We start from the raw sequence: 25,531 nt of genomic DNA, 5'->3' as shown, positions 1-25,531 counted from the left end.
AGAGGAAATCAAGGCTAACGCCAGATTTGGGGTTCAAGCAGAAATGGGTGCACGATGATGTCATTTTCTGAGACGGGAAGGCTGGCAGAAGAGCAGGCTTGGGGCAGGCAGCGGGAGCTCTCCTTGCCATGCTTACTCTGAGATGCCCATCAGACAGCCACGTGGATACGCCAAGTAGACAGCTGTGTACGTGGATGCAGAGTTTCCGGAAAAGCGAGGCCTGGAGATTTTGATTTCAGAGTCACTGGTGCATAAACAGTATAGGGAGCCATTGGACTGGATGAGATCACCCAGGGAAACGCATGGTTGGAGAAGAGGGGAAGGCTCTGTGTCTGATGCTCCAACATTTAGTGGTCACGGAGAGGAAGAGAACTCACAGGAGAGACTCCAGTCATGGCCAGTGAGGTGAGGGACAGCGGGCAAGCACACGCCATGGAATCCAAGAGAAGAGAGTGTTTCAAGAAGGAGGGCATGTGGGCTGCTGCTGAGAGCATGGAGAGAAGCCAGAGGGTGGCGCTCTAGACACAGCTCTAGAGAGCTCCGTGTTGACTTTGACAACCTTTGTAAAGGGTTTACCAAATGAGCTAAAAAGAAAAACAGCTTATCTCTGTACCAGAGAAACTCGTAAGTAAGGCGTCTTGTTTGTTCCCCACCACCAGTGCTTCTGCATAAAATTCTCTTGTTAATCCAAGCCCTTTGTGTTCGTGTCAGACAGTGAGGGCCTGCCTGCCTTGAAATTTGCCAACGTGACTGGTAATCCACAGGACACCTGCTGGGGCTGACTCAGGACCGGCCCCATCTCATCGTCTCCTACTACAGGCTCCACAACTGAGAGCCGCGCTGCATGGGGCATGGCTGCCATCTGGGGGTGCAAGACTTTGTGGGGATGGATTCTCCTCTGCATTGTGGGCAGCTTTGCCTGTGGCTGGAGCTGAAGGTAGTGCTCCAAAGCCATCACACTTTTCCAAATACCTGGTGGGTCACAGTAGCCCCCCAGATGAGGGACCCTGGTATAAGGACCAAGACAGCCTTAACGTTCCCCTCGGACTGAGTAAATTTTGACAGGTTTCTTCTGACCCTGGATCCTTGACTCCCCTATTCTTAAAGCATTTACTTAAATTCTTTCTCTGCTCCTTTGAGATATTTATCTTTTAAAAAGCCTTTTGCCAGTTGTAAAATGGCCTTTTTCCAGCTGTAAAACTGGAATGTCTTTCTCAAGGACCTGAGGGCATCCTTTTGGAACGTAAACATTCAGGGAGCTGCTGCCTCTACATCCCAGTTTCCGGGGAGGGTAGGAGCCTAGGGCAGGCAACTTGCTCCAAAAATTCTTCTTGCCCTTTCCTTCAGCAGAGCTGAGCTCACCCCAAGCTCTGGCCTCTCTCCCCTCCTGCAGTAGCCTTGAATGAAGTCTTCCTTTCTTGTTTAACTTTGGTGCAATTTTTGCTTGGACAAGACAAATGGTTAAGTCTCTGGAATCAGACTGGGATCAAATCCCACCTCTTGTCTCTTACTAAACTTAGCTTTAGTTTCTTCACTGTGAAAAAAACGGGAATCAGTAACAGTACTTACTTTATAAGGTTCTCGTGTGGATTAAACGAGATAAATAAAGCACATGAAGCACTTGGCCTTGAAGTGTCACCCAGGACATCTTAGCCAGCATGTACCTTGCTGCTATTGACTCAGGTTTGTGGGAAATGGGAAAAAGCAACAGATTTCCTGTGTTTTAATTCCTGCAATTCAAATTGCATATTTTTCATCTTAAACTTTTCAGATACCAGAAAGAGCCATTTTATTCATGCACAGATTGGAGTGCACTTCATGACGTGAATTCCATTTTTCTCCCTTGCCTACAGATGTCCATTTTCTCTTTACTCCCTCCATGACCTTGCATTTCAGATGGCCATGGGATTATCCACTCATGAGTCTGGAATACTGAGGGTGTGAGGGGCAGCTGAGTAAACGAGCTACACCATCGAGTCTGGGGAGGTGGGCAGCTGTCTGGGGCTGCTCGCCAAGCGTAGCCTAGAGAATGGTCATAGCGCTCTAGTCCCCATTCGCTTATGAGTCCATCTAACAAACCTCAACTCTGCCATAAACTCAGGTTGCTACACAGGAGGAAATTTTCCTGAGAGACGAACTGTTTGGCAGAGGAAGAAACGCTGCAGACTCCCTGCTCCCACGAGCCCTCCTGAAGACAGCACTTCCCCCATGGAATCTCTGATCGGGCCTCCCGGGCAGCACAGAGGATCCTGAAGGAGTGAGGATGAGTTTTTAAGCCTCTGCCGGGCGACATCTTGCACAGAAGGGTTGGCCTCCTTGAAATTCCAGAGAGATTTCAGAAGAGTTCCGGGCCAAGTGACTTGAGCCTGGACATCTGTCATAGTTAAGAGGACCTAACCTTCTTGCTCAGGGAGCCACTGAGGAGCTTGACTTTCCCCTGAAGCTTCCCGAAGCAGCCTCCAGCCCTCTGGAAATGCTGGCCTCCTCCTTAAACTACTGCCAAACACAGCGACAGACTCTGGCCTGTGTTGATTTTGCTGCACATAAACCCCTGCACTAGCCCCCCGCCCTGACAAGCCCGCTCACCTCTCCCCAATGGCTCATGCTGCCCCTGCCCTGGGCCAGCCGCCGGCCTGCAGGTTGAGACCACCCAGACCTCTGCTTCCTGCCAGCCCCACCGCTGCTGCTTCGGCGGCCAGGACTCCGAACTCGCTGGCATGTCTCTGCGCCAAAGAGGGCCCTGGCTCAACACAGCCTGCTGCTGTTCGTGCTGAGTAATGACCTTGCCCGTGTCCGCTCTTCCCCACCCCCTGAGGGAAACCTGGCCCATGGCTTCCACGGAGGATGCAGGTCTCGGCACCTGGGCTGCCGAGGCTGCAGACCACCGTGTGGTTCACATACCTCTGCCAGGCCATCGCGGGAGCTCATCTAATGCTATTTGCTCATGTTGGAGCAAAGACATGAGGCATGAGAAAGCTTCCAGTGCTTTTCAGACAAATACCAGCAACTGCTGTTTCTTCCCAGGTCAGTTTTCATTTTAAAATTTAAATGAACTGTTACTTTTTGACTAAACCAGAATCATAGCTGGATTCTCGTAACTTCCAAAAGACCTGTGTTAATCCTCTTTTCAAGGCACCTTCTAATTATATATATATATATATATATATATATATATATATATACACATATTAATACATCTTTATTGGAGTATAATTGCTTCACATTGCTGTGTTAGTTTCTGCTGTATAACAAAGTGAATCAGCTATACATATACATATATCCCCATATCTCCTCCCTCTTGCATCTCTCTCACACCCACCCTATCCCACCCCTCTAGGTGGTCACAAAGCACCGAGCTGATCTCCGTGTGCTATGCAGCTGCTTCCCACTAGCTATCCGTTTTACATTTGGTAGTGTATATACGTCCACGCCACTCTATCACTTCTTCCCAGCTTCCCCTTCACCCTCCCCGTGTCCTCAAGTCCATTCTCTGCGTCTGTGTCTTTATTCCTGTCCTGCCTCTAGGTTCTTCATAACCATATATATTTATTTATTTATTTATTTATTTATTTATTTATTTATTTATATATATATTTAGGTTCCATATGTATGTGTTAGCATACGGTATTTGTTTTTCTCTTTCTGACTTACTTCACTCTGTATGACAGACTCTAGGTCCATCCACCTCACTACAAATAACTCAATTTTGTTTCTTTTTATGGCTGGTAATATTCCATTGTATATATGTGCCACATCTTCTTTATCCATTCACCTGTTGATGGACACTTATGTTGCTTCCATGTCCTGGCTATTGTAAATAGAGCAGCAATGAACACTGTGGTACATGACTCATTTTGAATTATGGTTTGCTCAGGCTATATGCCCCATAGTGGGATTGCTGGGTCATATGGTAGTTCTGTTTTAAGGAACCTCCATACTGCCTGTAACAATTTAAATTCCTACCAACAAGGCAAGAGGGTTCCCTTTTCTCCACACCCTCTCCAGCATTTATTGTTTGTAGATTTTTTGATGATGGGCCATTCTGACTGGTGTGAGGTGATACCTCATTGTAGTTTTGATTTGCATTTCTCTAATGATTAGTGATGTTGAGCATCCGTTCATGTGTTTGTTGGCAATCTGTATATCTTCTTTGGAGAAATGTCTATTTAGGTCTTCTACCCATTTTGGGATTAGGTTGTTTGTTTTTTTGATATTGAGCTGCATGTATATTTTGGAGATTAATCCTTTGTCAGTTGCTTCGTTTGCAAATATTTTCTCCCATTCTGAGGGTTGTCTTTTCGTTTTGTTTATGGTTTCCTTTCCTTTGCCAAAGATTTTAAGTTTCATTAGGTCCCATTTGTTTATTTTTGTTTTTATTTCCATTACTCTAGGAGGTGGGTCAAAAAGGATCTTGCTGTGATTTATGTCATAGAGTGTTCTGCCTATGTTTTCCTCTAAGAGTTTGATAGTGTTCTGCCTTATATTTAGGTCTTTAATCCATTTTGAGCTTATTTTTGTGTATGGTGTTAGGAAGTTTTCTAATTTCATTCTATTACATGTAGCTGCCCAGTTTTCCCAGCAACACTTATTGAAGAGGCTGTCTTTTCTCCATCGTATATTCTTGCCTCCTTTATCAAAGTTAAAGTGACTATATGTGTGTGGGTTTATCTCTGGGCTTTCTATCCTGTTCCATTGATCTATATTTCTGTTTTTGTGTCAGTACCATATTGTCTTGATTACTGTAGCTTTGTAGTATAGTCTGAAGTCTGGGAGCCTGAATCCTCCAGCTCCATTTTCCTTTCTCAAGATTGCTTTGGCTATTCGGGGTCTTTTGTGTTTCCATACAAATTGTGAAATTTTTTATTCTAGTTCTGTGCAAAATGCCATTGGTAGTTTGAAAGGGATTCCATTGAATCTGCAGATTGCTTTGGGTAGTAGAGTCATTTTCACAGTATTGATTCTTCCAATCCAAGAACATGGTATATTTCTCCATCTGTTTGTAGCATCTTTAATTTCTTTCATCAGTGGCTTACAGTTTTCTGCATACAAGTCTTTTGTCTCCTTAGGTAGGTTTATCCCTAGATATTTTATTCTTTTTGTTGCAATGGTAGAGGGGAGTGTTTCCTTAATTTCTCTTTCAGATTTTTCATCATTAGTGTATAGGAATGCAAGAGATTTCTGTGCCTTAATTTTGTATCCTGCTACTTTACCAAATTCATTGATTAGCTCTAGTAGTTTTCTGGTAGCATCTTTAGGATTCTCTATGTATAGTATCATGTCATCTGCAAACAGTGACAGTTTTACTTTTCTCTTCTGATTTGGATTTCTTTAATTTCTTTTTCTTCTCTGATTGCTGTGGCTAAACCTTCCACAACTATGTTGAATAACAGTGGTGAGAGTGGGCCACCTTGTCTTGTTCCTGATCTTAGAGGAAATGGTTTCAGTTTTTCACCATTGAGAATGATGTTGGCTGTGGGTTTGTCATATATGGGCTTTATAATGTTGAGGTAAGTTCCCTCTGTGCCTACTTTCTGGAGGGTTTTTATCATAATTTGGTGTGGAATTTTGTCAAAAGCTTTTTCTGCATCTATTGAGATGATCATATGATTTTTATCCTTCAATTTGTTAATATGGTGTGTCACATTGATTTATTTGCGTATATTGAAGAATCCTTGCATTCCTGAGATAAGCCCCACTTGATCATGGTGTATGATCCTTTTAATGTGCTGCTGGATTCTGTTTGCTAGTATTTTGTTGAGGATTTTTGCATCTATGTTCATCAGTGATATTGGCCTGTAGTTTTCTTTCTTTTTGACATCCTTCTCTGGTTTTGGTATCAGGGTGATGGTGGCCTCATAGAATGAGTTTGGGAGTGTTCCTCCCTCTGCTATATTTTGGAAGAGTTTGAGAAGGATAGGTGTTAGCTCTTCTCTAAATATCTGATAGAATTCGCCTGTGAAGCCATCTGGTCCTGGGCTTTTGTTTGTTGGAGGATTTTTAATCAGTTTCAATTTCAGTGCTTGTGATTGGTCTGTTCATATTTTCTATTTCTTCCTGTTTCAGTCTCAGAAGGTTGTGCTTTTCTAAGAATTTGTCCATTTCTTCCAGGTTGTCCATTTTATTGGCATAGAGTTGCTTGTAGTAATCTCTCATGATCCTTTGTATTTCTGCAGTGTCAGTTACTTCTCCTTTTTCATTTCTAATTCTAAGTGATTTGAGCCTTCTCCCTTTTTTTCTCGATGAGTCTGGCTAATGGTTTATCAATTTTGTTTATCTTCTCAAAGAACCGGCTTTTAGTTTTATTGATCTTTGCTATTGTTTTCTTTGTTTCTATTTCATTTATTTCTGATCTGATCTTTATGATTTCTTTCCTTCTGCTAACTTTGGGCTTTTTATGTTCTTCTTTCTCTAATTGCTTTAGGTGTAAAGTTAGGTTGTTTATTTGAGATGTTTCTTGTTTCTTGAGGTAGCATTGTATTGCTATAAACTTCCCTCTTAGAACTGCTTTTGCTGCATCCCATAGGTTTTGGGTCATCATGTTTTCATTGTCATTTATTTCTAGGTATTTTTTGGTTTCCCCTTTGATTTCTTCAGTGGTCTCTTGGTTATTTAGTAATGTATTGTGTAGCCTCCATGTGTTTGTATTTTTTACAGTTTTTTTTCCATAATTGATATCTAGTCTCATAACGTTGTGGTCAGAAAATATACTTGATAGGATTTCAATTTTCTTAAATTTACCAAGGCTTGATTTGTGTCCCAAGATATGATCTATGCTGGAGAATGTTCCATGAGCACTTGAGAATAAAGTGTATTCTGTTGTTTTCGGATGGAATGTCCTATAAATATCAACTAAGTCCATCTTGTTTAATGTGTCATTTAAAGCTTGTGTTTCATTATTTATTTTCATTTTGGATGATCTGTCCATTGGTGAAAGTGGGGTGTTAAAGTCCCCTACTATGATTGTGTTACTGTCGATTTCCCCTTTTATGGCTGTTAGTATTTGCCTTATGTATTGAGGTGCTCCTATGTTGGGTGCATAAATATTTACAATTGTTATATCTTCTTCTTCGATCGATCCCTTGATCATTATGTAGTGTCCTTCTTTGTCTCTTGTAATAGTCTTTATTTTAAAGTCTACTTTGTCTGATATGAGAATTGCTACTCCAGCTTTCTTTTGATTTCCATTTGCATGGAATATCTTTTTCCATCCCCTCACTTTCAGTCTGTATGTGTCCTTAGGTCTGAACTGGGTCTCTTGTAGACAGCATATATATGGGTCTTGTTTTTGTATCCATTCAGCCAGTCTATCTCTTTTGGTTGGGGCATTTAATCCATTTACATTTAAGCTAATTATCAATATGTATGTTCCTATTACCATTTTCTTAATTGTTTTTGGTTTGTTATTGTAGGTCTATTCCTGCCTGGAGAAGTTCCTTTAGCATTTGTTGTAAAGCTGGTTTGGTGGTACTGAATTCTCTTCGCTTTTGCTTGTCTGTCAAGATTTTGATTTCTCCGTCGAATCTGAATGAGATCCTTGCTGGCTAGAGTAATTTTGGTCATAGGTTTTTCCCTCTCATCACTTTAAATATGTCCTGCTACTGCCTTCTGGCTTGTAGGGCTTCTGCTGAAAGATCAGCTGTTAACCTTATGGGGATTCCCTTGTATGTTATTTGTCGCTTTTCCCTTGCTGCTTTTAATATTTTTTCTTTGTATTTACTTTTCGATAGTTTGATTAATATGTGTCTTGGCGTGTTTCTCCTTGGATTCATCCTGTATGGGAGTGTCTGGGATTCCTGGACTTGATTGACTATTTCCTTTCATGTGTTAGGGAAGTTTTCAACTATCATCTCTTCAAATATTTTCTCAGACACTTTCTTTTTCTCTTCTTCTTCTGGGACACCTATAATTTGAATGTTGGTACGTTTAATGTTGTCCCAGAATTCTCTGAGACTGTCCTCAATGCTTTTCATTCTTTTTTCTTTATTCTGCTCTGTGGTAGTTATTTCCACTATTTTATCTTCCAGGTCACTTATCCATTCTTCTGCCTCAGTTATTCTGCTATTGATTCCTTCTAGAGAATTTTTAATTTCATTTATTGTGTTGTTCATCATTGTTTATTTTCTCTTTAGTTTTTCTAGGTCCTTGTTAGATGTTTCTTGTATTTTCTCCATTCTATTTCCAAGATTTTGCATCATCTTTACTATCATTATTCTGAATTCTTTTTCAGGTAGACTGCCTATTCCCTCTTCATATTTGGTCTGGTGGGTTTTTACCTTGCTCCTTCATTTGCTGCATATTTCTCTGTCTTCTCCTTTTGTTTAACTTACTGTGTTTGGGGTCTCCTTTTCACAGGCTACAGGTTCATAGTTCCAGTTGTTTTTGGTGTCTGCCACAAGTGGGTAAGGTTGGTTCAGGGGCTTGTGTAGGCTTTCTGGTAGAGGGGACTGGTGCCTGTGTTCTGGTGTGTGGGGCTGGATCTTATCTTTCTGGTTGGCAGGGCCACGTCCGCTGGTGTGTTTTGGGGTGTCTGTGAACTCACTATGGTTTTAGGCAGCCTCTCTGCTAATGGGTGGGGTTTTGTTCCTGTCTTGTTAGTTGTTTGGCATGGGGTGTTCAGCACTGGAGCTTGCTGGCCGTTGAGAGGAGCTGGGTCTTAGCGTTGAGACGGAGATCTCTGGGAGAGCTCTTGCCGACTGACATTACATGGGGCCGGGTGGTCTCTGGTGGTCCAATGTCCTGAACTCGGCTCTCCCACCTCAGAGGCTCAGGCCTGACACTAGCCCGGGGCACCGAGACCCTGTCAGCCACACGGCTCTCTCGCTCTTCTTCTCCTTTGTTTTACTGTCATAGAAGGAACAGAGATTTTGGAGCCAGACAAATCCAAGTCTGAATCTCACATTCATCACTGCATGTAGTTGTATGGCATCAGGCAGTTTACTTAGGCTCTCTGAGTCACAGTTTCTTTGTTTATGCCATGGAGACTCTACTGCTACCCCAGCCCCGTTGCTGGGTAGATAAGTGTTATTGAAGGATGGAGCCTTATCTCCTCCCACTTCGTGGCGGGGGACTATCCAATGGAAAGGAGGCTCTACCTTCTAATTATATTTTACATGTAGAGTGAAGAGAACTGTAGCCTCTGTTTTTCAGTGACTTTAGAAGAGGAGACAGGATCCTGGCCTTGCTAATGTAGGCAGCAGGCAGAGGGTGGCCTTCCATAGAGTCCAAAGCCAAGAACGTCTTTTAGCTCTAGGTTGAGCTTTTAAGCCCTTCCTTCTCTAGAACCCCGATGGAGCTCTCGGGCAGCTCTGCCCCAAGTCTCTGCTGTAGAAAGGGATGCTGGGTGGTGTTTTCAGAGGGATGCTCACTCCTTTTTGGTGAGAAAATTCCTGGGCCCTTGCTTGCTGCTCTGTGGCCACCATGGCAGGTGAGTGGAGTGACTTTGGATGTCGAGGGCCATGTAACACGTGACCTTTCCTTCAGGGCTGGTGGGGTGAAGTGATCCCATTTCAGGTCAGTATTTTGGGAAGGAAGAAACAAGCTAGTTAGAAGTGAGTTCTATAGGGAAGTGAGTTCTGTAGGAGAGGGTGAATATTACATGGAGGAAGAAGAAAGCTGAGGGAATAAAAGGTAAAGGAAAAGGTAGAGAAATACCTCCTATTTAATGAGTACTGGCTCTGTGCCAGATACTATACGGAGCGCTTAGCATGGACTAGCTCATCTCCTCCTGAGACACAGGAACTGTATCCCTACTTGACAGATATATTACGTAACTTGTCAGTGGTCCCTCAGATGCTAAGTGGCAGAGGTGGGATTCAAGCTCATGGTGTTATGGGTAATCGCTTGGCAACTCAGAACTTTTCAAACCACTTATAAACACACAATGGCTGAAGTTGGAAGAAAGTTTGGAGACCAACTAATCCAATTCCTTTATTTGATGAAAAAAGAGACTCCAAGAGGAAAAGTGGTAACACTTGTTATTAGAGCTGAACTGAGAACAACTTCCCGGTTGCCTGAATCCCTATCGAATAGTCTCGGGATAACTGGCTCCAGGACTTCAGAGCTGTTGAATTTGTTGTTTTCTGGAAACAAGCCCCTCCCCACTTCCCCTGGGGTAGACTTCTATTGCAGACCAATATTTCTCATACTGTCTCAAATAGCTTGTGTCCGGGAGATGTGCCTCACGCCCACATCTCAGATAACAGGAAATTAGAAAGTGGCACAGGAGACTTAGTCTTTTTCATCAAGTGAAAGGAAGCTGCTGACTCATCGTATCAGCCCACTGTTCTGAAACTTTTCTCTCTCCAAAGTCAACAGTGGTTTCATAATTACTAAATTGAAAGAACATTTTCTTAGCTCTATTTTACACATGGGACTTGATATTATTTGTCAATGATAAGCAGTTTCATGAAACTCTCTCCTCCTGTGACAGCCTGTCTCCTGGTTTTTCCTTGCTTGTTCTTTTCATTCCTCTTCATTCCTCTTCCTGAGATGCTACTCTTCCTGCCTCTCCCTTAGATTTAAGTGTTCTGTCGGACTCTGACCACAGCCCTCTCCTCTTCTCTTTTATTAAGCTGTTCCCAGGTCATCTTGTTTACATGAATCAAAATTCTTTCCAAGACCATAATAAACACCTCCCCCTACCCTTTTTCATTTTACAGCTTTACTTGGTCTCTAAGACTCTTGGAGACCACTATAGTCAGTAGACAGAAAGGGATAACAGTAAAACTGGATCTCTGCATCCAGGGAGATCTCAGAAAAATGAGAAATTGGGTCAATTAGGGTCACCTGTTATAATGAAAACCAAGTAGATTCTAACCAGCATGCCTGGGATGAACAGGATTTAGGAAGAAACTTATCCTAGGTGATCTGGGTAAGATGTATTGATAAAGGGGAATTTGTTCACAGCTTTTGGCAGGAAATCAGTGGACCTGATGTTTGATAAAAGTGATTAAAAAGTCTACAAATAACAAATGCTGTAGAGGCTGTGGAGAAAAGGGAACCCTCCTACACTGTAGGTGGGAATGTAAATTGGTACAGCCACCATGGAGAACAGTATGGAGGTTTCTCAAAAGACTAAAAATAGAGTTGCCATACAATCTAGCAATCCCACTCCTGGACATATATCGGGACAAAACTATAATTCAAAAAGATACATGCAGGACTTCCCTGGTGGCACAGTGGTTAAGAATCCGCCCGCCAATGCAGGGGACACGGGTTCGAGCCCTGGTCCAGGAAGATCCCACATGCGGGGGAGCGACTAAGCCTGTGTGCCACAACTACTGAGCCTGCGCTCTAGGGTCCATGAGCCACAACTACTGAGCCCATGCACCACAACTACAGAAGCCTGCACCTAGAGCCCGTGCTCTGCAACAAGAGAAGCCACCACAATGAGGAGCCTGCACACCACAATGAAGAGTAGCCCTTGCTTGCCGCAACTAGAGAAAGCCTGCGTGCAGCAATGAAGACCCAACACAGCCAAAAAAAAAGACACATGCACACCTATGTTCATAGCAGCACTATTTACAACAGCCTCGACAGGGAAGCAACCTAAATGTCCAACAACAGATGAATGGATAAAGAAGATGTGGTATATATATATACCATGGAATATTACTCAGCCATAAAAAAGCATGAAATAGTGCCATTTGCAGCTACATGGATGGACCTAGAGATTATCATACTAAGCAAAGTAGGTCAGAAAGAGAAAGTCAAATACTGTATGGTATCACTTATATGTAAAGTCTAAAATATGACACAAATGCACTTATCTATGAAACAGAAACAGACTCACAGACACAGAGAACAGATTTGTGGTTGTCAAGGGGGCAGGGGGTGGGGGAGGGTTGGATTGGGAGTTTGGGGTTAGCAGATGCAAACTATTATATATAGAATGGATAAACAACAAGGTCCTTCTGTATAGTACAGGGAATTATATGCAATATCCTGTGATAAACCATAATGGAAAAGAATATGAAACAGAATATCTATCTGTATAACTGAGTCACTCTGCTGTGCACCAGGAACACAACATTGTAAATCAATTGTACTTCAATAAAAAAGTAATTTAAAAATAATGTGTAATTTTGAGAACTATAACTTGAGGGGAGGATTTGGAAGGGACTGAGTTCTGGTTGGGTTGGAGCAGTCAGTACTTTCTTTCAAAATCTGTAACGTTCATGGCGCCTGGCGGATGTGGCTTGTTATCAAGTCAGTCTTACTTCCAAAGCTAACCGACTACGTTGACAATTTGCCCACATTTCACCAAAGGAGTGGACATCTCATTTTACCTGTCTTTTTGTGACTTTCTAATGTTCTTAAAACATCCTGCCATAATTATGAAAGACATCATCGGGACTCTAACCTCCACTGGGTGGAGCCCAGGTGGAAGGTCATGTCTGCTTTTGCTGGGTCTGAGACCACAGCTGACAGACTCGACCAGTTAACCCACACACACCTAGAGGGGAGGTCTAAGGTGGCAAGACAGCCACCAAGTCCTTCAAACTTGCTTTCTTTTCATTCAACAGAAGAAAAATAGCTAATTTCCTAAAATATTAGTATTCTGGAAGACAAAAGTTAAAATCTCACAAGCCATGGAAATGAGTATTGATTGAAAGTAATGTTAGGTTCAGTTAGGACATGTCATAAGCAAAGACCAGAATGTGGGGCTAGATCTACTTCTCGCAAAGGATGCTTTACTTTTTGCTCTGTTTCAATTTCTTCTCAGTGTTGATCTCTTTCCTCTGTGTAAAGATGTTATGTAAGGAGAAGTCTAAGTCTTTCTCTGCCTAGAACCTTGAGGCTAGGCAGAGAAAGGAGTGGATTTCTACTTATCATTTCAAGCAAACCTGAACTTAGGGAACCCATTCCTTCTCTCCCCTCCCTCCCTCCCCTTCTTCCATCCTTCCTTTTGCACATTTACAAGTGCTCTAAATCATTAAGGAATTTTATGCAGTTCTAAAACCATAAACCTAAAACTGCATAGATCAGAAACCTCAGAGATGTCCTAGCCCACCCTCTCATTTTGTAGATGAGGATTGTGGGCTCCAGAACACAGAGAGTAGGGACTTCCCTGGTGGTCCAGTGGTTAAGACTCTGCACTTCCAATGCAGGAGACACGGGTTCGATCCCTTGTCGGGGAACTAAGATCTCACATGTCGTGCGATGTGGCCAAAAAGAAAACACAACAGAAAGCGGAGGGTAGAACCAGGTTTAGGGCTCCTGGGTCCTCTTCCTTGTTCCATTCTGTTTCAGAGGAGACCACAAGAGGCAAAAACACTTACTTTTGGAAAAATCTCTATCAGAACCCTATGTAGGCAGTTTTATTTTTTTCCCAAGGTGGAAGTTATTTCAAGCAACAGAGAAGTCACTCTTGCTGTCCCATCACTCACCGACAAACAGCTGGCTGTAGAGCTCCAGGCGGGTGTGGCCTTCCGTTGGGGCCTTGCGGGTCTGCTGGGGCAGCCTGTCCACCTGCAGGCTGGCCTGCTTGACATTCCTCTCCCCGGTGACCCGGTGCCACTGGTCATCGTTCAGAGGGGAGGGTGACCTCACCACAATCTCCACTGGCCCGTTTCCGACATCAAATGAAAAGGACACTTCCGTGGCAGCTGGAGGAGCAGAAAGCATGAAAGGCACATGAGTATTTCCCTCCCAGATACCAAACAGCGGTGAATTCTAGAGGTAAAACAAAGCACGGAGAGAAAAGTAATCTAAGCTCGTCACTTGCTACAAAGGTCCAAGGCGAAATCCTTTGAGGAGGGATAAAACATGAACCCATTGTTAACCATTAATAACCAGGGGAAGGAAAATAAACTTGGATTGGGGGTCAGGTATACATTTGTTTATTTTATCAGGAAGTTACCATCATTGACTCTTTCCAGATAGGAAACTGAAGGCTGGAGCACTTAAGCACATGTCCAGCACCTTAGATTTAGTGAGTAGTGGAGTCAGGATCGGAACCAGGCTTCTCAGATTTCAGAGCCTGAGACCTTTTGGCTCTACATACACCCTGAGTCTTCAGTAGCTTCTAGGGCGTGACTTGTAGCTCTGGCTGCACCAAGCGTCCCGAGAGCTTTACGAAACACACCCGTGTCCAGCTCCGTCCCCAGGGATTCCTACTCAGCTGGGTAGGCACTGGTAATTTTTAAAAGCTTCCTGGAAAATATTAATATATAGCTAGAGTTGAGAGCTACTGCTTTGGGGGTATTCACAAAACTTTATTTCCTTGATCTAATCCTTAAAGTTCCTATGGAAAGTTAGGGAGCTGTGAATTGTGCATGCAATGAGGATGACCCATATCTTTTCCGGACTTCTGGGGCTGGGCAAAGGGCAGCTCCAGAGTCCTGCAGAAAAAACCCTTTCTTGAATCATTTGTTGCACACCTTGGATGATCGCCATCTGGGATGTCAGGGCCTTCTCAACCTACCCTCCAGCACTGATCACAAATCATTCTTCCTTTTTTGTTTTTTTACAGATCTGCTCCCAATCAAACTCCTTTAATAAATCCTTCAACAATGGAAATTGTAAACCCTTCAACAATGGAAAAATGGACTAGGAGGCTGCTTTGGTAACTCCAATTGTAAGTAGCTTTCTCACAACACATTTTAGGTTTCAAGTTCCTCAGTGACTACCTAGTGCTTTATAAATATGTTTTTTTAAGTGTATATTTTTCCTGCGATTGGCAGGAGAGGTAGTGGCATGCGGGTCCCAGCTCCTTAGCTTGGTGAATTCTTTTGACAGGAAAGATGAGGCACACCACTGGATCTTCTAATTTGCTTATAAAGAGATTCAGCTCCTCCATCTATCAATGAGCCTCTGACTAATCTCCAAGCAGTTTAATTAAATATCTGTCATTTTTTTTCCCCAGGCTAATGAAAAATTCAGCTTCTCTGGACTGGTACCATTTTGAAATGATGTTGCAAGCAATCAAACTTCTGATTTAAAAACCGCAGTGGGCCAGATTCTCTCAAGACCTAGACTGTTCCCCACCTCTGGGTCAGGCCCCTCTGAAAGCTGTATTAACTTTATTGAGCTCCAGGGACATTAGATGGAGAACTCAATTTCATCAACCTAGTTGTACCAAGGAATTTGGTTCCTTTATGTCGTTAGAAAGGGAACTTTAATTTTAACACCTGTGGTAACGCCACACGTGCTCTGGTGAAATTTCTTCTCTAAATTAGGAGCTCCTGCCTTCCGGGGTCACTGTGACCTGATGGAGGCCAGTGACCTTCACCAAGGTTTCTGCAGAAGTATGATCAGAATACGGGTCGACGATCATACGACTCATGAACTGAATGACCTTTCCCTGAATTTCTGGCATGGTCAATGGGGAAAACGTAACCTCGGTTTTTAAGATTGAATTTGTTCTGTTCTTGCAGTGCTGTGTCTTAGCAGATGCATTTTAAAATGTAAGTTGTCAGAATAGCCAGAGAACAAGACTTCCTGAGCTAAGAAGGAAAGTTGGTTTTGCTTCAAAGGCATCAACAGCCATCAGGGAAATATGATTTAGGGATAAATTGAGTTTAACTCTAAAATTTGACTCAGAGGGATTAATGCTCCTCTAATTTCCTCTCCTCCTGCTCTGACGAATTTTTGTTCAGGTCTTTTTTTGCGGTACGCGGGCCTCTCACTGCTGTGGCCTCTCCCGTTGCGGAGCACAGGCTCCGGACGCACAGGCTCAGCGGCCATGGCTCACGGGCCCAGCCGCTCCGCGGCATGTGGGATCTTCCCGGACCAGGGCACGAACCTGTGTCCCCTACATCGGCAGGCGGACTTTCAACCACTGCGCCACCAGGGAAGCCCCTGTTCAGGTCTTTAAGTTGTCACTATTTGGAGAAACTCTGAGGACCAGCAGTTACCAGGAAATATCCATACTTCCTTCTCGGCTTGTCGCACTAGATCCCCTGTTCCTTAACATCAACACTTCCCTCTAGAGAAGGAAAGAAGGTCTCGAGGACCTGCTGTAGCTCAGTCCTCTCCCCAGCTGGGTGCAGGAAGAGGGACTCAAGGCTGAGGGCCTCTGAGAGCAGAATCCTCCTCCAAGAGTCTCCATCCAGGCTCTGTTGAAGCAATGTCCACAATTTCAGCCCATCCCACTTCCCTTCTGGTGCTTCCTGAGGCCCCGCCTGAGAGTGAGGGAAAGGGTTCCTTTTGCCCATTTATTCAATGTCAGCTTCCCTGACATTGCCTTTGAGAAATCCTATCTCCCAGCCAAACGGCAAGTGTGTTTTAAAAGCTTCTGAAGTTCAGTTTGTGGATGACTGCTCTCCGTCTCTGGGTGAGAGGAGCTGACATTTTAAAAGAGATAATTACAGAGAGAGTCAGCAAGCGAATGAAAGGGAGGCAGAGTAAAAGACACGAGAGCCAGCGACACCATCCTCTTAATGTGTGTCTCCAGGAGACTGAAGTGTTGCCCTGTTTCTGACTGTGGAAAAGGAATTTCTGACATATCGAAACTATTCTTATTTTCAGAAATAAGTATTTGAAGATTGGATGTTTCTAGCGTGGCTCATTAGAAAGAACACTGTAGCACACACTAATGGTTGCCTTTCTCTTAGTGTCAGGAACTGGGAAGCATCTTTCTTGCAAACTCACAAGTAAGCCTGCCATCATTCTGTAGATGCTGGCAGAAGACAGGAGACTCGTGGGTCAGAGACAACGCACTGCATTCTTCACAGTGCAGCAGGCGGCATGAGCGTCAATCCTCCTTGGTTTCTCTGGTCCCCAGAGTCCCGTGGGGGCCGTGTGGAGCAGCTCAGGTGGATGCTGCCTATGCAGTGAGTTTGCATCACAGCCAAGGAGCCCTGACTTTAGGAAATCCCGAAGTTTTTAAAAGGGCTGCTAGCAAACCTGCTTAACTTTTGTCCTGGGGAGAGACACTGGCTTTATTATCCTGGTCAGGAAACAAATCTACTCTCTGTTCTGGAGGAAGACATTCTATCCCCTGAGACTGTTTGCTATACACACATCCTTTAAAAGGTATGAACAAAGCTGACAATGCCTCTTGTTCAGAAGACAAGCAGAAATGGGAGAGACCCATGGAGAATCCTGCCCGACAGCTAGACAATCCCCCACCCTTTTCCTTGCGAGCTGACCTGATTTTGCCCGGGAAACCATGTGCTTCCATACAACTTTATGCTTCAGGTATGGATGGCCCTACCCCAGGCCCAGAGGGTGTATCTGGATTTGTCTAGGTCAAACATGAGAATTCTGAGCTCTCTGCCAGCAACCCGCTTAAGATGGGATATATCATTTCCTTCTGGCCAGTAAGACATGAGGGGGCATCTCTGGAAGGAAAATTAATGAGTTGGTAAGAGAAGAGCTAGCCATCCCCTTTTGCTCCTTGGTCTTGGGAGGAGACGTGGTTTCTAGTGTTGGTGGAGTCAGACACGCTGAGGAGAACAGGGAGGGAAATGGGATGAACCTGGGGCTTAGTTGACATTGTTCAGCCCCTGAATTATTCCTGGAGCCACTTCAAGACTTCTTATGTGAGATATCCCTTATTGCTAAAGCCATCTTTCTTGCAGCTAAAAGCATCTTAACTGATATGGAGAATGGTTTAGCAATCAGTATTTATGAGTTCTAGTCTTCACTTTGCTTTGTCACCTTTTGGGCTCTGTTTATTAGTGTCTGAAAGGAGGATTACATCTATAGTTTCCCAAGAGTTTCTATGTCCAAAATGTGTCTGAAAACACTGCTGAGCTCTAAGGTCCCTTCAAATGCGAACATTCTATGATCTAATTTCCAAGAGATTCTAAGAGAAACAATAAATGAAATAGAGCTGGTCTCACTAGTAGTGGTAGATATTCGATCACTACGGGAGAAAAGGGAGATGTTAGAAGAGAAATGCACAAGGTGGCATATGGGCGTTAGAAACAAGCATGATGGCAGAGATCACCTTTGATCACATCTGGATCATGACTTCATTTGCGTGACAAAGCAATGAATGGGACAGAACCATGGACAGCTCTTGGTGTGTGTGTGTGTGTGTGTGTGTGTGTGTAAATCTCATTTGATCCATACAACAAAACTGGTAATAGGCAGAGCAGATATTTTAGCCTCACTCTACGAGTGGGGAATGTTATGAATTTCCTGCTTTCTTTTTCATGAAGGAAGGGCTAAGTGTCCATTAGGAGACAAAAGAATTTAGACAACAGGAAAGGGCATGAGAGGACACAGTTGGCTGAAAATGAGGTCATTGTGGGGATCAGAGAGGTAAGAAACAGGAAGAAGTAAAGAGAACACCTATGATCCTGTCCAAGGCCAGGCGCTCCACTGCACACTGGGTGCCATCCCTTCTTATCTGTTCCAGGACATCCCTCCAGCAATTCCCCCTCCCATTCTACAGTGTCTATAATTTGTCCTCTACTGAATCATTCCACGTGACCGTGTGGACCTACCTCTAATGCTAACAGCCACCACCTCCACTACAAAATCCTTCTCTTGTCTTCACATCCCATTTCTTTGCTCCCTGTTGTTGCAAATTCCTTGAAGGAGCTGCCTGTGTGCTCTGTGTCTGTGTCTGTTCCTCTTAGTCTTTCTTTAACCCCATCACCTTAAGCCTTTCTCTTTCACCACATTGTGAAACTGCTCTCGACTCAGCGCCTAAGCACTTACTGGTCCCTTTACCCAAATAACTCTACGGCTGCTTTTCTATCCCTCTGCACACAGCCCTCATATTAGAAATTCCTTCCCTAAACCTTCTATGTTAAATAGCAACACCCCACCCCCTTTAGCTGCCTTTGCCCCTTTATCCTAATTTTTTGGATCTACATAGCATGTATCGCCATCTAGCACAATATATATGTGCTCCTGGACTCATTGAAGCAAAGGTATTTTCCATTTTGTTCAGTTTTTGTTCAGTGCCTAGAACAATGCTTGACACAGAGTAAGCACTCAACAATGAATGAATGAATGAATGAATGAATAGGAACACTCCCGCCATGGAGGCCAAACAATTATCTAGATACTCTGAAAAAAAGAAATCCATGCATTTTACTAATGCAAACCATAACTTAAGACACAAGCATATATAAGGAATGCCATCTTGTATTCTATAAGCATCTTCCCTGAGGGCATACAGTAACTTAATGTATATTCCTCAGTCTGGGAACTTGATACATGAGTCATGTCTGTTTGAAACAAACTGTGCCAAATGTTGTTCCCAAACCTATAACATTTGAGGAACAAAGACTTGTCCAAGATAAACTCAGTAGTGGAGCCAGAAGCAGAATTTTCTGCCATTTCTACATCTCATGCTATCTTCACTCTACTCTTGGGAACAAAGACCTTGAATCAAAATTACATTTCTCAGATTTTGGCCTGCATAAGAAACTGCTAAAGAAACATGCTTAAAATGCACATTTCAAGGCTCCCCTCACTCAGTAAGTTGGGGCAGGACCTTGCAGTTTGTATTTGCTAATGCCAGGTGACTGATACAAGTGGTCCTGGAATACTGTTTATTTTATTTTATTTTAACATCTTTACTGGAGTGTAATTGCTTTACAATGGTGTGTTAGTTTCTGCTTTATAACAAGGTGAATCAGTTATACATATACATATATCGCCATATCTCTTCCCTCTTGTGTCTCCCTCCCTCCCACCCTCCCTATCCCACCCCTCCAGGTGGTCACAAAGCCCCGAGCTGATCTCCCTGTGCCATGCGGCTGCTTCCCACTAGCTATCTATTTTACATTTGGTAGTGTACATATGTCCATGCCACTCTCTCACTTTGTCCCAGCTTACCCTTCCCCCTCCCCATATCCTCAAGTCCATTCTCTAGTAGGTCTGCGTCTTTATTCCCGTCTTGCCCCTAGGTTCTTCATGACAATTTTTTTTCATAGATTCCAAATATATGTGTTAGCATACGGTATTTGTTTTTCTCTTTCTGACTTACTTCACTCTGTATGACAGACTCTAGGTCCATCTACCTCACTACAAAAAACTCAATTTCGTTTCTTTTTATGGCTGAGTAATATTCCATTGTATATATGTGCCACATCTTCTTTATCCATTCATCTGTTGATGGACACTTAGGTTGCGTCCATGTCCTGGCTATTGTAAACAGAGCTGCAATGAACATTGTGGTACATGACTCTTTTTGAATTATGGTTTTCTCAGGGTATATGCCCAGTAGCAGGATTGCTGGGTCATATGATAGTTCTATTTTTAGTTTTTTAAGGAACCTCCATCCATACTGTTCTCCATAGTGGCTGTATCAATTTACATGGAACACTACTTTAAACACCAGGGTTGCCAAGTTTCATTCTAGTAGGAAGGCCCTAGGAATCTTTTGCTTCCTTGTCATCAAGAGATTTTCAAACTGTGTAGTGAAGAGTTTAACCTTGTCCAAGGAGGGGGCTGGACTTTGCCCTTGGCTTTGGGTAGATAATATCTAAAGCCTTGGAGTGTTATGCCTGGTAGGGGTGTCTCTGTTTGCCTGGGGGCCTTAGGTCACGCCAGGTAGTCTAAAAATGTGATTTAGGGTGGAGGCTGGCCTTACCAGATAGTATTTGGGGTAGGAACCTCATCAAATAGTATTTGGGGTAGGGGCTGACCACCCCAGATAGACCAATGATGTGATGTAAGGTAGGGGTTTGGATCACACAGTTCAGTCCCTGGAGGGGCTGGAAACCAAGATTGGCCACATGAGCAGTGGACCATTCCTAAATAAAGGAGCCTGAATAAAGACTCTGAACACTGAGGCTCAGGGGAGCTTCCCTGGTTGGCAGTACCCCATGCATACTGGCACAATCAATTCCGGGAAAGTAAGGTACCCATGACTCTATGGGAAGCGCACACCTGGGGGCCTGGTACCTGGGGCTTCTCCTGGTCTCTTCCCTCTGTGCTCTTTCTCTTGTCTGATTCTAATCTGCATTCTCTCCTTGTCATAACTATAACCACGAGTAGAGCAGCCTTTGATGAGCTCTGTGAGTCCTTCTAGAGAATCATTGAAAATGAGGGTTGTTTTGGGGGACCCTCAAAACAATTGTGTGAAATTTTGTGTGAGCTGTGGTCCTTCCAAGTTTGCAGTTGGTCTAATTCTCTGCAAAAATAATCACTTTGCTTTTGAGGCATGTAATCAAGTCCGACAGTGTTCAGACTGAAAGATGTACAAAAATGAAGTCCAACTTCCAAGCTCACCTTCACTGCCTAGATAAGGAAATTGAGTCTGTAAGATGCTAACATCCAGTTATAACTAAGCATTGAGCTTCTGTTTTTCTAACTGTGCTGTACTGCTTTTCATATTATGCAGGACATTTTAAAAAAATCGTATTTTTCTCTACTATAGTCTTAGTTTGTGAGTATGGAAAGTTTTAGAGCCAATATGCATATTCACATCCAAAATCTCAGTGTTAAACACATCTGAAGATGAACATTGGCAAGGAGAAAATTTATTTGAAGTCTTTTGGAAGTTCTTCAAGGAAATGCCTGGAGCTTAACAATCAATGCTATGAACTCATTTTTAAATCTCTGGTATGTTGATAACCTCCTGAGTATGAGAAGTATTTCTCTTTATGTATTTTTGCCTTTAAGCTTTTTGTTATAGTTAAAAAAATAACTTCACAAACAAAGGCATCCACAGAGAAAAGGAAGCAAAAGGGAGTTACCATTGGCCATGAAAAAACAGAGAGCTGTCTTTAAAATGCAAAGGCTTTCTAATTTTAGTTTTCTCCATGCATTTAACTACCTTCTGAGAATAACTTCTTGAATATCAATGGACCTGTATGATTCAAAAAGGAAAAAGACAAAAAGCTTTCCAAAAGGACATGTGGCTTGAAACAGCACCTGTCCTCAGTAAGGGACATGTAGTCAGGGTTTAAATACCCCCATGTTTGGAATCAGCGGGGACTTGTGTGCTGGGCAGAGAGTGCCAGTTTGGAAGAATAAATGAAAGTCCCAGATGGTGACTGTGAGGACAGAATATTTGTGATAAAAGGAAATGCTGAGGCTGCAGGAGAGAAACCTCGAAACTGGATGCCTAAGGATTCTCCTGAGATGGAGAGGAGAATGGATCGAGGAGGCAATGGATATAGAAGGAGCTTTTCTCGTGACCAAGGTCAGGCTGTGCAGCAAAATGAAAAACACTCATTGGAGGAAATGTGCTTGGTGGAGGACCAGGGGTGATTTACGGGGCTGGTTTCAGGTGATGTTCGTTGAGATACCTGGCTATGGAGTGTTCAAGGAGTTCACATGGACCACGCTGAAGCTTATAAGGAGACAACATACCCGTCAATTAATTAACTGTGATTTATAAATGACTGAGCTATGGATGGCTATGCTTATGGGGACACATCAATGAGTAAAAGCCAAAGACCCAAGGAGAAAAGGATAATGCTTTGGAAGGTGCACGCCTGCTGGTGAGAGCTGTGAATAAACCTGTCAGAAGGAAAGCAGACTATTTCCTGGTTGCCACAGACTGTTTCAGCCCAGACTATAGGTCATACCCCAGACACCGTTTCTTTCTCTCTGTTCTACAGCACATTGTTTCCTTTCTAGCAGATTCTTTCAATGCCAGCTTGGTATGACTTCAGACAAGACCTCTCTGATGAGGAAAAAAGTGCCAAATGACAATGCTATATATTCCACATGCTATGAACTCAGAATATAAAAATAGATTTATTCTGTTTTCCATTACAACACCAGATGCACTTCAACTACAGTATCTGCAGTATCAGGCAAATAGTGGAGAAAAAGTGAAACCATGCCACGGGGTCAGCAGAGATGTTATCTAACACGGGGTCAGCAGAGATGTTATCTAACACGGGGTCAGCAGAGATGTTATCTAACACGGGGTCAGCAGAGATGTTATCTAACACGGGGTCAGCAGAGATGTTATCTAACACGGGGTCAGCAGAGATGTTATCTAACACGGGGTCAGCAGAGATGTTATCTAACACGGGGTCAGCAGAGATGTTATCTAACACGGGGTCAGCAGAGATGTTATCTAACACGGGGTCAGCAGAGATGTTATCTAACACGGGGTCAGCAGAGATGTTATCTAACACGGGGTCAGCAGAGATGTTATCTAACACGGGGTCAGCAGAGATGTTATCTAACACGGGGTCAGCAGAGATGTTATCTAACACGGGGTCAGCAGAGATGTTATCTAACACGGGGTCAGCAGAGATGTTATCTAACACGGGGTCAGCAGAGATGTTATCTAACACGGGGTCAGCAGAGATGTTATCTAACACGGGGTCAGCAGAGATGTTATCTAACACGGGGTCAGCAGAGATGTTATCTAACACGGGGTCAGCAGAGATGTTATCTAACACGGGGTCAGCAGAGATGTTATCTAACACGGGGTCAGCAGAGATGTTATCTAACACGGGGTCAGCAGAGATGTTATCTAACACGGGGTCAGCAGAGATGTTATCTAACACGGGGTCAGCAGAGATGTTATCTAACACGGGGTCAGCAGAGATGTTATCTAACACGGGGTCAGCAGAGATGTTATCTAAATGGGGGCGCGGAGAGAAAGCAGAGGAGAGGAGATTCACTCTCTTTCTACGTACAACTTTCTTGAAGTGTGAAGCACCTGCCAAAGTTCCTTGGAATCTTTGCAAAAGATCTAAATTATCTTAATAGCTTTTCTCTAGCTATAATTACTTCAGTTTGTCCTTCTATTTAGTAACGAATATTAGAAATGAGGAATCTTAGGGTTGTATATTAAAAATACAGGACCTGAGAATCTCAAGGTTGAAGTTATCCTTGGACAAATGCCCAATTAACATTGTGGGAGAGTAATAGACCCTTCAGGTCATGCATTTCCACCTCTGGAAAATGACAGGACACAACTTCACAGTGTCCCTTGGGGTTGGGCCAACCAGCTTCTACCTGAACAAAGCATCCCATGGGAATGGATAATGTTACATAACAAAAATGAATCACATCGAGAACTCTTCCTTTTCTCTAACTGTGGTTATAACAGCTGAAAAGACAACTCCCTTGATTATACCGCATAAACAAATATTTTGCCTCCATAAAGATTGTATATATAAAACATGTGAGAACATTTTAAAGGGCCAATTTGTACAAAGTACAGACAAGCATGTTTACTTTTTTCATTATTTGATGAAGGAATGGATCATGGTTTCTGTCTAAAGAGCTGCTTTGACTGAACAGTTGTGGGTGGGCTGGAGCTACTTGCCAGCCTCTGCCTCAGTTGCTTTGACAACAAGGTGAGTGAATGGAAGAGCTCCGGGAATAGGTCATCCATTAGGAGCACTGCCCTGCAAGGCACATCCTTGTGTGGGCTTCCCAAATGAGGTCTTCCACTTTCATCATTTTAGCCTGCCCTGCTGCTCCATGCTGGGTATGTGAGAAAGTCTTAAACAGCAATAGCATGCTCCATACTTCAGGTAAGTAGTGGTATGATGGTCTGAGAATTAGTAACAGGAAGCCTGTAGATCAGATTGTGTGAAAATCTGCCTTTTAGAAGTTAAGCCCAACAATAAGGGATAACTGGTTAAATGGAGAACTTGGCAATTGAGACACCGTATTTCCCAATTTTTTTTTAAACCATGCTCCCATTTGTTGACACAATAATCATAATTATCACCTCCTCATGTTGTTATGCCCAGATGTAGGAGGCTGATGGGCAATAAAACAAAGCCCTGAAGATCTCGGATAAACACCCTACCAGCCAATAAGATTCTTTTTGTGTGTGTGTGTTATATTCTGTAGGTTGTATAACAAAACAATAGCTTTCTTGTTTTGTTTTGTAAATATAAAATTATGGTCTTCTAAATCATACATGCTCTCTTGGAGATTCTGATATAATCTGTGCCCTCAGGTGAAAAAAAATCACTGCTGTGGAGTATTAAACAAATTGACAGGGAAATGTGTTTCTAAAATGTTGTCACTTGAAACAAGTAGGTTACAAACAGTATGTACTGTTATGATCTCCTTCTTGTAAAAAATTATATATAAGCGCATAGAAAAATGTTTGGAAATGTGCACACCAAAAGAGTGGTATTACATACGTTAAAATTTGAGATTATAGCTGATTTTGGGGGTTTATTCTTTGTGCTTCTCTGGATTTGAAAATCATTCAACAACAAACAAACACTATTTATATAATTTTTAAAAGTTACAATCTGATCATTTTCACTTCTTTTGCAAAGGTTGGTGACATTTTAAGCCACTCTATTCTATAATTTTAACAAGTGTTTAATCAGAGAGATTAGTTAATCAAAATGCAAGGAATGAGATTTCATTTAAATACAGAAAATTAGAGGGAATTTAAAACTAGATTGAAACAGTTCTCCTTACTTCTTTCCTGTTCTTAAGATACCTGAGAAGATTTTTTAAAAAAGAGAGTAGTCAAATTTTACCATAAAATAATTTTGAACAAGATGTGAGGTTTTTTTCTGTATTAAAAATGGCCCCAAATAATAAGGTCATGCTATTTCTCAAAGTAAAATCCTCACAGGTCTGAAGTGCCAGCATGTTCAGATGTTTAAATTAATGTCTACAGGAGTCAGAATGCAAGATGGGCATATTCAGTGTCATAATTACGCTTGACAGG

General features: G+C 42.8%; 1 protein-coding gene across 1 annotated transcript in view; it reads right to left on the bottom strand.

The window, feature by feature from the left end:
- Nucleotides 1-25,531, bottom strand: part of LOC103075697 (contactin-associated protein-like 2) — a gene marked incomplete at its 3' end in the record, with an annotated part of 1,289,195 nt that overhangs the window by 103,593 nt on the left and 1,160,071 nt on the right. The window contains exon 15 of the mRNA XM_007450234.1: nt 13,389-13,607. Coding sequence (XP_007450296.1) covers nt 13,389-13,607 — 219 coding nt within the window. The remainder of the gene's footprint in view (nt 1-13,388; nt 13,608-25,531) is intronic.

Source organism: Lipotes vexillifer, unplaced genomic scaffold (genome assembly GCF_000442215.2).
Source record: "Lipotes vexillifer unplaced genomic scaffold, Lipotes_vexillifer_v1.1 scaffold940, whole genome shotgun sequence".
Classification (NCBI taxonomy): Eukaryota; Metazoa; Chordata; class Mammalia; order Artiodactyla; family Lipotidae; genus Lipotes; species Lipotes vexillifer.
The sequence above is the reverse complement of the archived record's forward strand: the minus strand, read 5'-3'. Positions and strand labels throughout refer to the sequence as shown.